Source organism: Trachemys scripta, chromosome 4, assembly GCF_013100865.1.
Source record: "Trachemys scripta elegans isolate TJP31775 chromosome 4, CAS_Tse_1.0, whole genome shotgun sequence".
Lineage (NCBI taxonomy): Eukaryota > Metazoa > Chordata > Testudines > Emydidae > Trachemys > Trachemys scripta.
The window spans coordinates 109,925,244-109,944,753 of NC_048301.1; the positions used below are offsets into that span (position 1 = coordinate 109,925,244).

General features: G+C 47.0%; 1 protein-coding gene across 2 annotated transcripts in view; it reads right to left on the reverse strand.

Moving 5' to 3' along the window:
- The window catches only part of PNPLA2 (patatin like phospholipase domain containing 2), a 51,156-nt gene that overhangs the window by 15,367 nt on the left and 16,279 nt on the right, over positions 1-19,510 (reverse strand). For both annotated transcript variants that reach the window (XM_034770354.1, XM_034770355.1), the window contains exons 2-3: positions 6,886-7,118; positions 6,514-6,579 (exon numbers count right to left, since the gene is read on the reverse strand). In XM_034770354.1, coding sequence (XP_034626245.1) covers positions 6,514-6,579; positions 6,886-7,118 — 299 coding nt within the window. The remainder of the gene's footprint in view (positions 1-6,513; positions 6,580-6,885; positions 7,119-19,510) is intronic.

The window sequence follows — 19,510 nt, forward strand, 5'->3', positions numbered from 1 at the left end:
GTGGCTACAAGGCCCAGACTGTGCTTGACATTACAAATAGGGGCCATGTTGGGTGGGTTTAGTACTGTCAGATATTTAGCAATTTTACAGAAAGTGGCTTTTGTTGGTTTAAGAATAGCCAAGAAATGCCTTTGCTGTCTCAGTCCCCTCTGCTACAGGCACTAGGGCCGGAAGAGCTGCTCATTGAAGCACAAACTTTACCCTCCTCGTGTATCTCCCCCTGAATATTTTACCTGCTGCACCATCATGGGACTGCTCTGGTGCCAGCAGGATACTGGCACTGACAAGTGGTTAAAGCACCACAAGCGCAGGCTTGGGACAGTGTTGCTTTATGATAGAAGGAGGAAGAGTCCATAGAGTGCTGAATCACACAAGAAACAGTCTGAGGGGCCTAACAGGATAGGAACACTATGAGGGACTTATGGGAGATGCGCACATGGCCTATATGTTGTTATCCCTCGCAGGCTGTAAGGGAAGTCCCTGGGCTATATCTGTCTGAGTAACTACTGGGGTAGTTCTGTGAGATTGGATGGGGGGGGGGAAGGGGGGAGGGAGAACAGATAGGGCTGTGCAGTTTGAGGACCTGATTTTGTACTGAGTTGTCAGGGTGGGCTTTGGAGCAGTGTAACGTGTATGAGCATCTATAGCCCTTTTCTCATATTCTCACGCACTCTTTCCCAGGGTGGCAAGGTGGTGTGTGGCAAATGGTGAGCATGCCCTTGCTGTATTCTCCACCTTTCACCAGCAGCATGCTGGGTGCCATGAAATCCAGATGCTAAGTATATTCCCCTCATGCACACTAGTGAGTTAACTCTCCAACTCCAAAGGCTACCCAGGGGAGCCACAACTATATTGCAGGAAGGGGTTGTGGGAGTTTACTGCTTCATCCGATCTGTCCCTCCACATAACAGACCTTGACCCCATGAAATGTTATGTTCTTGATACATCAGCAAAACCAAGTGGCAAAAAGACAAAACATCTTTAACTTCCAAGAACACAGCTCATCCAGAACATTAGAGGGGAAAAAAGCCTTGAGTATTTAATGTGGTTTTGGAATGAAGGGTTTTGGCAGAGATACGCCACCACAGAATGGCACAATCAGCAAGTTCTCATGCAGCACTGACCAGACCCAGCGTCAGCCCCCTCTGACATTCACACTCCCAAGGGGTCAGCTTAGACACAGGCTACCACTTCAATCACTTTTCTGAAAGGGCAGCAATTGCTCGTATTAGCCTGGTGCCCCCTTTCTCCTTACTGCCCGCACTGCTTGCGTAACAGAGAGGGAGACATCGATGCTGTATGAGAGGGAGGCTGGGCTTGTAATTGAGGCACTGGCTGGGTACTCAGGAGAGTTGGGGGGGGGGGTCAAGTCCCTGCTCTGACACAGACTGCCTGTATGACCTTGGGCAAGTCACTTCAACTCTCTCTAGCCTCAGTTTCCCATCTGTAAAGGAAGATAACACTTCTGTGTCTGTTTAGGCTGTAAGTTCTTCAGGGCAGGGACTGTCCTTTGTGTGTAGGAACAGCAAATACTTGGACCTAGAAAGGTGCAAAGCCCAAGGAGGGAGAGAAACTGTCCAGGGGGCAGCTGAAGAAAGCAGCAATGTTTAAGCAGAGGCCCAGGACAAATGTGTTCACTCAAGAGCTCTCAGCCTGTGGAACAGAATCCCTACCAGAAATGGTGGAAAGAAAGCCTCCTAGGTAAGTGATCTAGAACTAGACCCGACAAGGGACTTGAGAAAACCCTGCAGGGGAAAATCCAGCAGAAAAAAGGTTGGCTTAATAGATGACAAAACCTACTGGATTATCTGCAATGTCTATCACTGATAAACTGGGCAGCATGCCTTGGGAATTTGGCAAGCACTGGGGAGCCAGGCCAGCTCTACAAGGAAGCCAAAGCAATAATCTAATAAATCATCAGATGTTGGTAGGGTTAGGTGCCCACCCCAAGCAGACAGGAGAAGTGAGAGCAGCAGCAGCTATTGCCAGGTCTCCAGTATGACACAGCAAATTCAACCATGCGGTTGCCCTTGGCAGGGATGGCGCCAGCCCCCTAGAACAGAAAAATTCCACTGCTACACCTCATTGGATGCAGCAAAAAGCTTTAGCCACTGTTCTGTTTTTGCAGCTAACACAAGCCAAAGGAAGAGCATTACATGCTGCACTCACAGTTCTGCAATGCAGTTTCCCCACAAGCCTGTCATAGCAGGTCAGCACATTCCACTTCAGATGAACAGCCAGGCCTAATCCTGGCCTGTACGAGATAATTCTGATTCACCTCCCATGCCCTGGGCAGCATTTACATAGCAAGTGGCCCACTTGCACCCCATTTTCCCTTAGGGAATCCCCCCTCTTCCCAGTTCCAACTAACACTCCCCCGTTAGCAAGGAGGGAAGAGAGCCACTCCGGCATTTTAACAGACTCCCCTTGTTATGGCACTGACTGAAGTACGATTGTTGTTTTAAGGGCTTCTGTGTCAAAACAGCAGCAAGGAGCATCAGATGACAATGTCCCAAGGCAATTCACCCAGCTCAAAGAGAGCTATTAAGGATAAACCCAGCCCACAACTGCTAACTTGGCTTTGTAGGCCTCACACTGCCAAACCTGCAGTACAGAGTAGCAACTGATTGATCATAGCCATGCTAGGTGATTCCTCTGTGCCACAAGAAAATGATTTCACAGGTCATGGCAGCCAGATGTCTCTTCCCCCCCCTAGTATTTACTGGGCAGAACATGACTGCTGAGGTTTTCATTGTATTAGGGCAATAAGGTTGACAGCATAAGCAGGAGTTCAGGAAGGCAACTGAATCTAATGAGACACAAATCAAGGGTGACTCCAACTCCCTGCATATGAACTGGGCAAGTGTCATGGTGGGACAAGGTATAGGGGAATAAACACCTCTTAGCTGCTCCAAGAAGCTTGTTCTACAGCCCACACAAGGAGAAGCTAGTTTTGATTTCACCCCAAGTACCATACAAAGTTAATTCAGAATGTAACTGTAGTTGAACCACTGAGTACTAGTGACCACATACAACTATTAAATGTGATATTCCTGGTGGGATTGTACCAGAGACTAGTATTGGACATTACAATTTAGAGGGGAGGTGAAGTGTATAGGAACTGGGTAGTATCTCTTTAAAAAGGTTTGGGAGCCCGTTAGCAGCCCTCCCTGTTTTCTATTGCAGAGGCCACCACAATAGTGCAGCAGTGTACATGTTACTCTTGAGGGAATTCTGCGCCACTGCAAATGTGCAGAATTTATGTCCCCCACAGATTTCTTTGCTTCCCTGCAGCAGAATGATTTCTTTGCTTCCTGCACCCATTGCTCCTCAGCTGCAGGGGGAGGGATCACTGTACAGGGAGCTGCTCCTGCATCCACTTAACCCCTGTGCACCTAGACCCCCTCATACCCAGACCCTCCTGCTGAGTCTCACCCCCTACTGCATGCAGAGCCCCCCATTGACAAGCCCCCTGCACCTAGATCCCCACCCCTCCAGCATCTGGACACACCCCCAGATTCCCCCCCCCCCCCACTGAGCCCTAACCACCTGCACCTCCCTGCAGAGTCCCATTACCATTGTACCCAGAATCCCCAACATGCCCCTGTGCATCCATATTCCCCCTCCCCTGCCCCACACCTGGATCCCCCACCCAGAATGCTCTTAACCCACACCTGTACCCCCCACACTAAGCCACTCCACACTTGGATCCTGCCTTGCTGAGCCTGCGTGCCCACACCTGGTACACCTAGCATGGAGGAGCAGGGCTCTGGGGTGTTTCTGGGGCAGGCCTGGTCCTTGCGCTGTGTCAGGGGTGGGGGCAGCCTCATTGTTGAGTCGGGGGAGCTGCACAGTAATCTCCCACCTCTGTGAAACCAGTAGCCTGTGTTCCCCAATGCCATGCTGGAGTTTCCACATGTATTTGACAAATAAAAATTTTGTAATTTTGCAGCATTTTAAAATATTGGGGGCAGAATTTTTAGGTGCAGCATGCCCTCAGGAATAATAGGTGTAGCAAGGCTTTGCATGTTTAAATATAGATATAGACAGTCATTTGGAACCCAATTGCATCTGTGTAGTTTCCCATAATATTCTTAATGTTATGTAGCGTGCCAAGACAACAGGAGGGGATTCTAAAAATAAAAATAAGGAAGTAGGGTTTAAACACAAAAAAAAAACCACCACACTGAAGTCAAATATGAAGCAATGAAAATCCTTAGCTTCAGTTCAGAGGCTACTTATGCATCCCATATCTGAGTCCTGAGAGGAATGCATACTCCCTATAGATGAATGGAAGCAAGAAGGCAACAAATAACCATTCCATTTAATCATACTGGTCTGAGCCAAGACATTGAGAAAATGGAAACCCAACTCATGTGAAGCCAACAAATTGATGTGCAAGGAGAAAATTAGGAGGGCCAAGAGAAAATGAAGTGCAAATAGACAGATACAAGATAGGTGGGACGGTGATAAGAAGTAAACAAAATAATTATGGAGGATGCAGATGCTGTGGAGAGGCTCACTGGATTTCTTAGCACCAATCTCCATCAGAGGAGGTTGGGGAGATGCCTACCTATTCTTCTCAGACAATAAAGATGCATTATCTGAAATTCTGGTGTTGAGAAGAAAAAGTTGATGATAAAGCAACAAGTCACCAGCCCCAGATGGCTTACACGCAAGAGCTCTGATGCAATTTCAGAGCACACGACTAAGCAGCTAGCAATAAAAGGACAGGTCTGTAGTAAATATTGTACCCATCTTTTAAAATAAAAAAAATAAAATGGCCAGGGTGACTGTAGGAATTCCTGAAGGCAGGCTTTGACCAGTAACAGGAAATTTTAACCGGAAGGATTTAAAAAGAATGAATTATCAGAGTGGTGGAGAAACATGATATGATAGATATCAACCCTGTTCCATAAAGGAACAGGATCACGCCTCTCCAATCCAATGGACTATTTGAGCAGGTCATCAAAATAATGGATAAAAAGAGAATTGGTTGACAATTTGGACTTTCAAAAAAGCCCTTGACAAAGTCGCTCACAAGGGGCTATTATGGCGACATAAGTAGTCATGAGATGAGAGGCAAAGTACAGCCATGGATTAGTAACTGGTTAAGACACTGAACACAGAGAGCAAGACTCAACTCTCATGTTCAATATGGGACTCCCTGAAGGGCCTGTACTAGAATCTGTGTTTAATAGATTAGTTAATGGCCTGAAAAAGGGGAGAGAAACGATATGGGAAAATTTGCAGATGGGTAAAGTAAGACTAGAGGAAGTTGTGAGGAACTTCAGGAGGAAGAGCCAAAGCAAGCAAGGTGATGGGGCAGCCCTATGGCAGAGGAAATTCAGTGTTGACAAACGCAGGGGTAATGCACATTGGAAGGAACCATTTGAACGGCTGGTACGCATTAAATGTGTTCCAAATTAACTGTAGCCACTCAGAGAAGACGCCTGATTATCCTGGTGGGCTGCTCCATGCAAATCTCTGCCAAACGCGTAGTGGCTGTCAAAGCAGCAAAGTGCATAAAGAATTCAGTAAAAGATTATGAAAATGTGAAATCCTGATACAAGTTAATGCCATACCCTCATCTAGAGTACCCTGTTCGGTTCCAGTCACTGTATCTCAGGAAGGCTATAGCAGAAAGGCATTTTTAGAAGGGTGAGAAATAGTTAAAGGCGGAGATTTCCAAGAGGACAGACAGTGTCTATTTTAGAAAAGAGACATGAAAGAGGTGTACAAAATAAAAAAAATAAAAAAAATGACAGAGAGGAGGTAAAATAAGGTGCTCCTAGTTTCCTTCTCTCATAATACAACATAGAGGGGCTCCCAATGAAAGTGAAAGGCAAATATTTCCACCTGACAGAAAAAAAAAAAAAAAAAAAAAAAAATAAAGATTTCCCAGTATATAATTAGCCTGCGGAACTCCCTACCATAAGACATCACTATGGTCAAGGGCTTAGTAGGATTCAAAAGGGATTAGATACTTGAATGGATAATGAAGATAACCACAGTAACAGTTGAAAGGATTAGAGCTGGTCAGCAAGTGTTCCATGGAAAGTTTTTATGATTCTTTTCTTTATGAAAACAAACAAACAAACATGGCCCCCAGGCAAGCAAAAACTTCTTGGCTGAAATTTTCCCCTCTTGTTTTCAGTGGAAGTTTGTTTTCAAGGTAAGAAAATATTTTCTGAAAAATTTTGTTTTGTCAAAAAAAAAACATTGAAAAGGACTGATGGAACATTATCAGCCAGCCATAGGTAGCACTAAAAACAGATCTAAGGAATACAAACCTTCAGGCTTCAGGGCATAAACCAGTCACTCATTGTGGGCAATGTATTCCATAAATTATTGATCTCAGGGTTCCTTGCACCTCTCTTTTAAGTATGTTACCAGACACTGCTGGATTCAGGACTAGATGGACTATCAGCATGATCCGTCATGGCTATTTCTAGGTGTTTCACTGTTTTGCACACTACTCCAGACAAGGCGAATGTTATGAGGACTACTTACCACTCCCTGCAGGCTTGGCGGGATCAACCCACAGTACACCGGGATGAAGGTGCTGCAAACACAGGCCTGAAAGAGAGCGCACAAACCCAGCATAAGAGAGAAGAAATATTTTTGTAAAAAAGCCAGAACCTGAAGAGACCAATTCCCTGGGAAGACTGGCTCAGTTCTTCTAGTGGCTCAGCCACCTGCTGGATTACCTGAAGAGAGGAGGTCTGTTGACCACCAGCAACCTGTTCAGAGTGTCTTGGCTGTGGTTATGCTCGAACGTGAAGAATTTTGGAACAAAGACCAACCCCTCAGCAATTCTCCAACAGAGGAGGGAGCCTGCAGACATCCCCATTCTACCACTCAGGTGATAATTTCCTCACTCACCTGAATCAGCTCCTCTTTGGAATTGAACTCTGACAGTATCACATTCTCTCCATCAGAGACCCGCGTCAGCGAGATGCCCAAGCGTCCTCTAGCCACTTCGTGCCCATTGTCCGGCAGGGTCTTGTCCAGGCAGCTGCGGATGATTTTCACCAAGTTGAAGGATGGGTGTAGAGGGCCCAGGAACCTCTTCCGGGCTTCTTTTGAGACCTGAATGATATTAGCACCTGCCTCACCTACAACCAAGATAGACAGCAAAGGGTTAAAAGATGCACTATGAAACTCAAGGTGGGTAGTCTTAGAACCAGGGAAAGGAAAAACCTCACAGTGGACAGTCACCTTGTGTGATGGGAGATCACTGAGACAGATACTGGAGCCAGATCGGTTAGTTTTATGACCATTAACAGCATCTGTAATTATGCAGCTTAAGACAGAGGTAAAAAACTCATTCTTCAGAGCATCAGGTGATCTGCCTTGAGATTAGAAATATTTCCATCCCACCCCACCTCTATATACTGCACTGCCTGGTTGCACTGGTGCATTATCCCCTTAGCACAGACTGAGTCAACCCAAGAGGCCAGTCCTTAAGACAACACACAGATATGATCAGACCCTGCTCATCCATCCCCTCCATCATCCCTACTGGCCCAACTTTACTGCCATCCCATACATTCCTGCAGGTAGAACAGAGTGAAATTTGGCATTTCAGTCCTGTGGGAAGTTGATATTTCAACACTAGTTTTCATTCCCGATTAGGACAAAAATTTGAAATCAAGGTTATTTTGAATGGAAAGAAAAGTTTCTTTACGAAGTTTTATTTCGGAAGTATCAAAACATTCCAAGTCAGTTTGACACAGCATCCATATAAGAGGCAATGGTGCCTTACAGAATTTGTAATTCTGGTGTCCCTTGTCCCCTTTCTCCCTTACTGACTAGGATCGTTGGCTGCACTATATCTCCCATGATGTACCATGTGACTTGGTCAGAGGGGAAGTTGCAGTGCATCATGGGAAATAGCTTGGTTCAGTTCAAACTGAAATGTTCCTATTCAGGTGAAATCAACCTGAAACATTTTCTTCACACCACACCCCCCCGATTGGGTGGGAGCGGGGTTAGTTTAGTCAAAAATGGAAATTCTTATGGGTGGTTTCAATTTGAAACTTTCATTTTGCAGAACTTGCATTTTCTCTTTAAAAGAAATCATGGGCAAAAAATTCTGGACCAGCTCTACTTGCAGGTTTCCTGCAGCTTGCTACTGTGGTTTGTTAACTGGCACCTGACAAGCCAAGTCTTGGGGATAGGATCAGTGTTACACAAAGGTCACCTCAGTTAATTGCATTCCCCTCCCCCAGACTGGGGGTGAATTCCTCTTATTTTTAAAGGGCCATTGTCTCATTCATCTGGTTTCTGTTAGCCTGACATGTGGGGATAAGCTCCACAGTTTACCAAGTCCCTCAGCTTTCCAGTATGGCCTTTTACTAGCCAAATGTAGGTCTGGCAGGTGCATCTTTATTGAAGCCAGCAGCTGGGCCACCCCTGCTTATCGCCATGGATAGACCTACAAGGAAATGCCTTTTGAGGGAAATTTCCTAGCTTGGAATGAACCGTCCTGCTACTAATAGAAATAGCGAGTGCTTTCTAACCATTAATTATCCTCACAACTCTGTGAGCACCACCCACATCTCAGATGGGAAAACTGAGGCAGGGAGGTATAGGCCAACACTTTCCAAAAGGTCTTTTAAACTTGTATACCTCAGTTATTTAGGTGCCCAACCAGAGACACTCGGGCCTCAATTTTCAGAGTACATGTGTTCTGCACCTCTGTAGATCAAGTCCTAGGGCTTTCAGGTCAGGCACCTAAATGACCGAGGTACCTAAAATTAGCAGAAAAGTTTGGGGCCAAGTGATTGCCTAAGACATGGGGGGGGGGGGGGGGGGAGAGAGAGTGTGAGTGTGTGTGCTCATGGCAAAGCTGGGATTCATCGCTCCTAGGGCTCTGCTCAGACCCCACCTCCCTAGATTTACTACCTCACCTTGCTCCCCCTTCCACAGATTGGAGATTCAGCCTATCCAGAGGGCCAGAGGTCAGCTGGCCACCAAGACCTTGTATGTGACCATCAACCCATATCACCAGGAAGGCAAGGAAACAGACACTACTGACCCTAGGTTGGACTTGAATGAGGGGTCTAGAAAGGAAAGGCTCCATATCCCAGTTTGCAGGGCACAGCTCTAGCAGAGACGTTAAACCAGTGGCTAAATTAGACAAACAGAAGGAGGAGTGCTCCCCACAGAAGTCGTGGGGTGAGGTGGGGAGCACTACTCAGTCAAGCCAGGGAGTGGTCTCCCTCTACTTTTAGTAGAGGAGGGGGAGTTGTGATTAAAAATCCTTCCACGGTTTCAAGCCTAGAAGGGAACATTTAGAAAAGGTTCAGCTGGGGAAGGAGCCATGGTCTAGGATTTGATTTACTGAGTGCTGTTACAGTCCGACAGTGTGACCTAGTGACAACTTTCCCTGCAGAGCAGTTCCACCCCAACTAACTTGAACTGCTCTGGAGAAGGACCCAATGGGAAGCAGGGATTAGGCAGCCTGCTTCAACTGTAGCCCAGTGACCTAGTTGGCACTGGAGAGGGACGCAGCCATCTCCCTGCAGAAGGAAGGAACAGCTGATTCTGCTGAGCGGCCTCAAGCAGCCCTGTTTGGAAGGAGCATCAAAGCTCTGCTAAAAGAGAGAGTGATGGGAACAGAGGCAAAGCGGGTATAGATACCAGCCTGAGCCAAACCGAAAACCAGACTGCTGTTTGCATGCACAAATTGCCACCCCAACAAGCCTCTTCTAGCAGAGCTGGGGAAACAAGAGCCTTTGCCTTACATGCAGAATAAGAGGTACTCTCAGAGACAGAGGGGACAGAGTCGGGAATGAAGCTGTACGTTGGGGGGAGGGGGCGTGAAGGACTCTCATAAAATAGAGCTTCAGCTTCATTCAGGAACTGTTTGTTCGATTTGAAGAGGAGGAAGGCAGAGACCAAGTTAAAAATCAGCTTAAAATCCAGTGCCATCCCCCTCTCCAGCTGCAGGAGGGAAAACATTTGGCGTGGAATAAAAAGGATTACAATTTGCTAATAAGAAACAAGCAATCACATCGTCAGAGCCCTGAGGTATTGTGACGTTCCCCATTGAAACCAGGAAATGAAAAGCCACTTAGCGCGTACACACACACACACACACACACACACACACACCCTTTTATAGTTAAAAGCATTCGGAAGCCAATTCCACACCATTGAGTCAATAGGACCTTTGCCAGTGACTTCAGTGGGTGCAGGATTAGGCCCTTGAATATCATTGAATATTTATAAATAAAGAGGTTCCCATTTTTAAGTGGAATTTGGAAGCTGTTAGGCTGTAACAGAGCAGAACAGACAGTCTGAGCTCCCATCAGTGAAGCAGGTTTCAGCACTATCAACCCTTTGTCCTGAGACCAGTATTCAGGGAGTAGCTTCACTTCTGATCTCACTCCAGTATGAATCAGCCACACCTACCCAATCTCCTCTTATCCCCACCCCCATTCTATCCCTGCCTATCTAAAGTTGGTAGCATTAGGGGGTAGTGCTATATACCAGGGATGCTCAACCTTTTTCCTTCTGAGCCCGCCCCACCCCATGCTATAAAAACTTGGTGGCCCACCTGTGCCACAAAAAGTGTTTTTCTGCATATCCAGTAGATTAAAAGCCAGGGCCAGCATTAGGGGGTAGCAAGCAGGGCAATTGTCCACACCCCTATGCCACACAGTGCTCCGCAAAGCTAAGTTGGCGTCATCCCCATGCAACAGAGTTCAGGCTTCAGCTTTGGCCCTAGGCTGTGGGGCTTCGGCTTTCTTCCCTGGACCCTGGTGATTAATGCCAGCCCTGCTTTCTGGTTTATTTTGGGGGACCCCCTGAAACCTGCTCATGGCCTGCCAGGGGGCCTCAGACCCCTGGTTGAGAACCACATAATACAATCCTAACCTAGAAGGTTATCGGTATTCTATTTAGGTTATTATAACATAACCATCACCATAGAATCCAAGTGCCCCAAATACCCCTGTAAGGGACAGGTATATTAGGCCTATTTTACTGATGGGGAAAACCAGTGGTTAAGTGACATGCCCAACATCAGGGGGAGGGATAGCTCAGTGGTTTGAGCATTGGCCTGCTAAACCCAGGGTTGTGAGTTCAATCCTTGAGGGGGCCACTTAGGGATCTGGGGCAAAATCAGTACTTGGTCCTGCTAGTGAAGGCAGGGGGCTGGACTCGATGACCTTTCAAGGTCCCTTCCAGTTCTAGGAGATGGGATATCTCCATTAAATCACACAAGAAATCTATGGCAGACCTGAGACTTGAACCCAAATCTCTCAAGTGTCAGTCTGGTGCCTTAACCGCAAGGCCATCCAGCCCCCATGCAAAACTGGGTCAATTCTGGGATGTGCATGTTGGGAAACTATGGGCTGAGCCAAGAACACCAAGCTCCCTTGCTGTGCTTCCTGAACTCTGGATTTGAATGCCTGCGCAGGGAACGAGAGAGGCACAGTGTTAAAGACCCACATAGGGAGGATTACGCAACAAGAGATGTTTACTGACCAGAAGAGTTCTTAGAGCCAGCGCTTCAGTTTGCTGGTCACTGAAGAGAGAGAACACACGCACAGTTAGTGCAAGTATTGTTGATATTTTAGCCAGTTATTGATTAGCAAAACATCTGGGTGGGTTTTTTTTTTTTTTTTTTTTTAAAGCAAAGATTGACCAGCAAATGCTAGGTTAAGTTGAGATATGTGCTCCCCAGATTTGAGCATCCACCTATGCTCCCCCCCCCCCCTTTGTAAGGCCTGGTGTGACATGGAGCGAAGGAGGCAGGAGGTAAAATGAGGAAGATGGGGAATGAGGCAACACTGACAGGAAGAGGTGAGAAATCCTTTCCCTCCCCCATCAATCCCTTCCCCCCACCCCAAACAGGGCACAGCAGAAATCTTTAAAAAGTAGAAGCCTTAAAACCTCAGGTACAAGGGTGCAGAGATACAGTGGACTGGAGCCCTGTGGGACTGAGAGTGGACACAGGGCCGGCGCAACCCATTAGGCGACCTAGGCAGTCGCCTAGGGCGCTAACATTTGGGGGGTGGCGACCGCAGCAGCCGGATCTTCGGACGGCCCAGTCGTCGGTGGTATTTCGGAGGTGGGACCTTCCACCACCTCTGTCGGGGGCGGCATTTCGGGGGCGGGACCTTCTGCCGTCTAGTGCGGCAAAAAAGCTGGCGGCACGCCTGAGTGGACATCATCTCTGGGGACTTCTCCTGCCTCCTTTAACGCTATTCAGTGCCTAAGTACTGAGGTAAGACTGCAGTAGGCTGTGGGCTTCTTAGGTTATTTTGAGCTATTACAGACGATGGTAGGATGGGCCATAATGAGCTCTCATTGGAGACTTCACTTTGATAGAATCATAGAACTGGAAGGGACCTCAAGAGGTTATCTAGTCCAGTCCCCTGCACTCATGGCAGGACTTAGTATTATCTAGACCATCCCTGACAGGTGTTTGTCCAACCTGCTCTTAAAATCCTCAATGGAGATTCCACAACCTCCCTAGGCAATTTTGTTCCAGTGCTTAACCACCCTGACAGTTAGGAAGTTTTTCCTAATGTCCACCCTAAACTGCCCTTGCTGCAATTTAAGCCCATTGCTTCTTGTCCTATCCTCAGAGAGCCACTTTAGTTCTCCCTTGTTTTGTTGTTTCCTTCGGTCATTTAGATGAAGAGCATCAGTGTGTGTGTGTGTGTGTGTGTGTATATATTATATATTATATATATAAAAAAGAAAAACTATATAAAAAAAAGTGTACCATGATCAGGCCAGTTGGTTCATCCAGCCTGGTTTCCTGTCTTTGGCAAAGGCTGGCACCTCAGCCTGCAAAGGCAGGGATCTTAGCACGCCAGGCAAGACTAATTGTGCAATGCTGTACAGAGGTCGAGGGGGAGGAGACGCTTCCAGAATGCCACAAGAAACAGCTAAAAAGCAGAAGCATGAGATTGGATTACTCTTATTGCAGCTTGCTTAGCCAGAGGCTTATTACTAGTCACATTAATTACCCCACCATTTGATAAATGCCCTCCCACAGCAGTAGGGTGACCAGACAGCAAGTGTGAAAAATCAGGACGGGGTGGGGGTAATAGGGGCCTATACAAGCCAAAGCCCCAAATATCGGGACTGTCCCTATAAAATCGGGACATCTGTCAACCCATGGCACTGGCTGCTGAGTAGGGTGACAATACACTGTAAGCAAAGAGGATGGATAGAGGGTCTGTGGATCAAAAGTAGCAAGCCCAGCACCCCAGCTGGGCTGAGAAAGCTTGATGGAGCAGCACTGGGAGCTGTTTGCACTGCTGCTGCCTATACTGGATTTGTTCCCTGGACAAAAACATTTGTCTCCAAGGCTGTCAATACAGCACTTTTCACCAGCACTAAGCTCACCACATTACGTTAGACAAGCCACGAAGGGCAATTGATCCTTGTGAGCTAGTTATTCTTTGAGTCCTTACATACAGCAAGTATATGAAAAGTGACTATTAGGCTACTTCATTTAAAAGCAGTGGTTGCCCTGAAAGCTTGGGCATGACAGCACTGAAGGATAAAGACCCCCTTGGGGAGAGATGGGCAGAGTGAACTCCAGAGCCAGGGACTTTCTCGGAATTAGGGCCAGTGCAGAGGTCCTGCCAAAGGGGATCAGGTTCATTCATTTGGGTGGTCATTGTCACAGGACAGGTGACAGCTGTGAAGGCATCTGAACATAAATGGGTGGGTGTTATACTCCCATGACAACCAGAGACGCTGTTCCAGGAAAGCGCAAAACAAATTCTGCTTTGGGTTTTGCTAGGGACTGTCAGTGAGGATGACCAGAGAGAGCTGGTGAAGGCCAAACAGCAAGGACAGAGTGGAGGGGAGGAAGCTCACCCCCACCCCGGTACCAACTAGCCTGCAATAGATGTTTGCACTTTAGCATTAGCCTCATTATTGGGCCTGATCTAATGCCAACAGAAGTCAGTGGAAAGGCTCTATAGTGGGGTGATCACCCTGCTCCTGCCCAGAGGGGTTAAAAACAGCCCTGGAGAGGGCTGTGGCTGGGGAAAGGCTGATTGGGGAAGCAGCCTCAGTTGGGGCCATGCCCCAGTCAGGCCACAGCTGACCCTATAAAAGGGCTGCTAGGCTGGAGTTAAGTCAGTCTCTCTCTAGCTGTTGAGAGGGATGGGTCTGGTGGCTGGGAGCTGAGCAGGGTACCTAAAGTGGGGCAGGGCTGGGGAAAGGCCAGAGGAGCTGGGGAGCTCTGGCCTGGAAAGCCCCCCAGGCTGCAGACCTTGTTAAAGCTGAGAAGGTACTGGGGTTGCAGAGGCAAACCCTCCTTGCCAATGATGAGTGGCAATTATACTGCAGTCTGCCCCAGTGAGTGGGGGCTAGATGGTGACTGGCAGTAGCCAAAGAGTGAGGTGGGGATGGGGGGTGGGGGGTCCCCTGGGAGGGGAGACCCAGCAAGACTGAGGTACTGCAGGGGGCAGAACCACAAGATAAGGGACACTGGGGTTTGGGAGGGACACTGGGGCCAGTGGCAAGCGAGACACTGGCCTGCAGAGGGTGCTCCTGAGTGGACAGAGCTAATTCCCAGGATGACCAGCAGGAGGTGCTACAGCGGTCAGTTGCTCCATTACAGGCTCCCATGGATTTCAATGGATCTTGGAATAGAAGAACCTGACCTGTATGCCACTTCTGTCTGCTGCTGGCTGTGCTTATGGACATATGTAGATAGTCTGTCTCATCAAAAAGCCATTTTCCACTAAAAGACAGGTCAATGAAAACAAAATGTTGACCAGCTGTAGTTATAAACAAACTCCTCCCCGCCCCCCCAATTTGGTCCTCTGTGCAAATCTGAATGCTCCTGAACAGCACCCACCTACTGGAATCCTGGACATGGTAGCACTTGAGAAGTGCCAGACTGACAGCCCTGGAGAATGAAGTCCCAAATATCCCTGGGCCCTGGCAGAATCAGCTCTGAGGAAAGGCCATAGTTCAGTCTCCAGGCCAGCTCAGACCTTAGCCTCTGTGTAGAGGCTACCAAAGGGGTGAATTAGTACTAGCTGTGGGGCTGGTCTGCTTGTTCTTAGTCTGGTTCCTTGCTACACCAAACCTGATTCCACATAAGTTACTATATAGCTAGACATGGTAAAGACCCCACCATCTGTGAAGCTGCTGCAGTCTGGTTCCCATCTCCATAAGAGGTGGAAACTGGCACCAAAATACCAGAGGTCCAAGTCCCCATTGCCCTGCACATTGTGTTGTCATTCACACATTTGCGCAAAGGGTGTGTAAAGGAACGCACAGGGCAACAGAGAACTGGGCCTCAAGCTGCCAAGAGAAGTGGGGAAGAGGAAATGGAAGAGTAGGAGATAGAGATATTCTACAGAGATCTAAAGGAGCCTATGCTCTCCAGTGAGACCAAGCACACTACCAGGGCTTAATGACAATCTAACCACACTTCTGCAATAAGGTTGGGGTGGGGAAAGGGGATGAGAGGCCATTTTCAGCATTAGAACTGGATCTGAAAGCAGCACCTTGAATCAAGGGCATATGGTACAGTACTAAAGAAAGCAAAGCGTCACCAGACCCAATTAACATCTGCCCTCTTATCAGCAAAGTAGATTTGACCTGTAAAATATTTAAGTGAATAAAAAACAAAAATGGAAGAATGACTGCAAATAAAGAAGAACAGTGTGTCCAGGAGAATGAAAGAGGAGATTTAACATTAGCCTAAAGCCATTCCTGCTGTCACACCCCCAGGGAGTTGTGGCTCCCTTTGGAAAGGCTCCATCTCAGTATAAAGAGCACCAGTCTATGCCAGGGACATTCCTGTTCCATTAGCTATAGCAGCTGGCACACGCGGAGCATGAACTTAGGACTTGGGTGGGGAAGCAATTTGATGCTGGGTGGAACCACAAGTAAAGGAAAAGTTTATGGCATCACTGTGCTTGGTTTCCAATGTAGCCAGAAAGGATGAGGCTAAAGAGGGAGGAATGGATGGCTCTGTAACACCCTCTCTGCTTGTCACCCATCCCTGAGGGGTAAGAAATGGATAGTAGCCCCTCAGGAGATTTTTAAGGGCTTCAGATAGAATTCAGGCATTTCATGAAATCAGGGGCAGTGCTGGACATGCCAGAGACTGGCCTATGCTAGTCCCTCCACCTCTGCCAACACCAGTGCTAGCACCAGCATGGCTAGTTTGGGTGCAGCTTTCCCATTTCTAATGCACTCAGACCCATTTTGCTGCCCTTGGCTTTACCCCTGCAGAAGAACTGCTATCATTCAATCACTCTGCGGTCACCAAGAGGATTCAAGTGAGTTCCCCTCTGCATAGGGAATGGCATGAGCAGTGGGACGTTAGTCAAGCACTATGATCTGCCTTGGCTATTTAGAGTGTAAACTCTTCAGGGCAGGTGCTCTTTTCCAACGTGTGTACACAGCACTCAAAGTCCCAACCAAGATCAGGGCCCCATTTACATGCTGCTGTAGTACAGACACCGTAAGAGGGTCTGATCAGATGTCCACATTCCCAACTTCCCTGATAGCCTCTCATAATAAGGAGCAGAATGCATCTTCTCCTGCCCACCTCCAAAGCAGACTCGTCCTCCAGAATTACAGGAGTTGTCTTATTGCCTTCCCTGGCTCTGGTGAAGCATTACAGGTCCTCTCTCTCCTGCTCAGAACAACTTTTCGGAGCATTTGTCTGCTTTTCCCCTGGAAGCAAACTATGTAGAACTGAATTGTGCTCTGCTCACTCCACATGGGGGTCCATCTTTTTACACTCACCTGCTTTCTGAATACTGATGGTAAGCGTTACATGCTATTTCCCCAGTTGTTACCAGGACGATTGTTTCCATTTTAGATGTTTTAAACAGAACTGATCTGGAATTTTCCAACTGAGGGGTTTTTGAGTGGCGGGTAGAAATCAGAATACTAATCTGTCAAACCAAAATTGTTGGTGGGAAAGGATCAATTGCAACAAATCTCCTGAGTCAAAGTTTTCAAACATCCTATCTTGACATGGGATAAAACGTTTCAGTTCCAAGTGACTTTAGTATTAAAAAAACAAACAAACAAACAAACAAACAAACAACAAAAAACTAAAATTTCAAAACAAAGTGAAAAACAAAAAAGGTCAAAATTAAACAAAACATTTTGATTGACCCGACTAGAAATTCTTTGGATTGGTTCATGAGAATTTTTCAGATTGACTTTTCATCCTGATTCAGGATGGGGAAAGACTTTGAAATCTCAGTCTCTCCAGGGATTGGAAAGCCATTTCCTGGCCAGCTTGAGATGTAAACAAGATTCACAGCAACAGGATTTGCAAAACATGGGAATTTCACAGGGAGAGAAGATTGGCTTATGGAACTTTTCCTTGGGCAGCTTGATTGCCAGAATAGTCTCTGTTCATCACTTACAAGGAACCCCGCATGGCTGTAAACTAAGGACAGTTCCATTTGCTTCGGGTGGGTCAGTTAGTAAATTCAGCTTGTGGAAGATCACCATAGTTTGCTTTGCTTTCTGTCACTGTTAACATCCACTGATGGAGCAGTTTGGTTCCTGTCACCTGCCCCAAGATAGGATAGAAGCCAAGGGCTGATGCAAGTGGAGCTAAGCCAGGTTACACAAGCTGAGGAATGGCATAAGATGTGCTCAGTACATCCCTATGGGATAGGAATTATGCTAAGGGGTCCTTCAAGGATACACCCATGCTAGCAGGAAACAGAGATGAGAACCAAACTCACTTTCACACAGAATCATAGAAATTTAGGGCCAGAAAGATCTTCAATTGGTCATCTAGCCCAGCCCCCTGTGCTGAGGCAGGATGGGATTTGGGGGAAGGGCAGAGGGGGGAGGAAGAGAAGAGAAGTCACAGCTGGTGATGTTTTTAAAAACTTGTTTTGAAAGCCACTTCCCCTTTCCTGTACTCAACAGGAAAACAATGTTCACACTATGTACCACCAACAGCTCACATGGCCCAACCAGTCTGCTTCCAGCAGATAGCTCAAGGGGGGAAGGGAGGGGAAAAAACAAACAAACAAACAAAAACTGTGCCTACATAAAATGCAGCCAAGTCTGCAACTGACAAGGGATCAAGGGACAGTATCAGAACCATCCCCTGAATTCCAAGGGGAAGCCATTTCTGCCTCGCATCGGGTAACCCAGGGAATCACACTGCAGTGTAACTGGGAGGGTGCAGTCCCCTTCATTAGCTGTTTCTTGCAGGCTCTCTCTGCTGCCACTTTCTCCTGGGTGCCTTAGGGTGAGAAGTAGTGGGTTTGCTTGGACTTTTTACAATGTTTATTGGCTGTTAAACCTAGGGAATCCAGAAGGGAAAGGGAGCATGTCAAAGCTTTTGAGCAAAAAAAGTGCTGGAAAAAGTGGCACCATGCTAAGAAGGGAAGAGGTAAGCGATTCCTTCACCTACCACCAATATGAACAGAAAATTAACTCCGTGAAAAGCCAACAAGTGATCACTGTAAGTCACGGGTTCTTAGACTCTGGAGCAGAAATAGTGCAGACAAGACTTGGACATTTCATTTTTTTCTTGCCATGCTTCACATGTGACTTCCATGCTGAAGGAACATCACAGAACCTACATCAGGCTATTCACTGGGGAAAGAATAGTGGGTATCGTGGCAGGCAGGCAAACTGGGTTCCAATCCTGGTTCTGCCACAGATACTTGCATGACCTTGGACATGTCACTTAGGGCCAGATTGTCAGGCCTTAACCTCCCCAAGGCATGTGCACACACTTACACCTGCATTTCACAAGCACAGACACCTGTGTCTATACTAACAACTGCATACACAGAGTAGTGGAATTATCAGGGGTTTGCATCTGCAGTGTATTGTACATATGGGGGTGGGGTGTTGCTCACAGCACCCATGTGTGTATTTTTGGCCCACCTGCAGGTGAAGACCAGGCAGCAGATCACCTGAAAACAGTGTATCCCTTACTGTGTCTCCCTCAGTTTCCCCATCTCTAGAGCAGGGATTGTATGATACCAAGTAATATACATGGCTTTTCTGCAGCAACTGCTTCCTGCATCCCAGAGCCATGTACTGTATCTTGTTTGGGCGGAGGGGTGGGTGTCAGATTTCTCACAGGCATTAGTGTTCTACATCTTTTCAATTTTGTTTGCTGTCTGGAAATTGTATAAATCCTTAGATCATAAACTATTTAAAATAATATTTCCAGAGTCCTGTAAGAGGAGTTAGAAATAGCATGAAGGCAGGCATTCGGTATTATCACTTATATGAAACCCAAGCATGTTAAGGAGTGTCATACTAGTACAAAGTGTTCCTTTGGGACTTTTTTTTTTTTTTTTTAAATAGATTCAGTCCCTCCCCCCACCCCATTGCTTTGGCACCTGTTAATGAGATGGTGATTGGCTGACTGTTCCAGATGAGCATGTGGGAAAGGAAATTTTTCTAAACTGTAGACATAGGAAATACAGACACACACACACACACACCCGCCCCAAGGTCAACCTATAGGTCAGCCTTGTTGCACAGGCAGCTACTCCTATGGTAA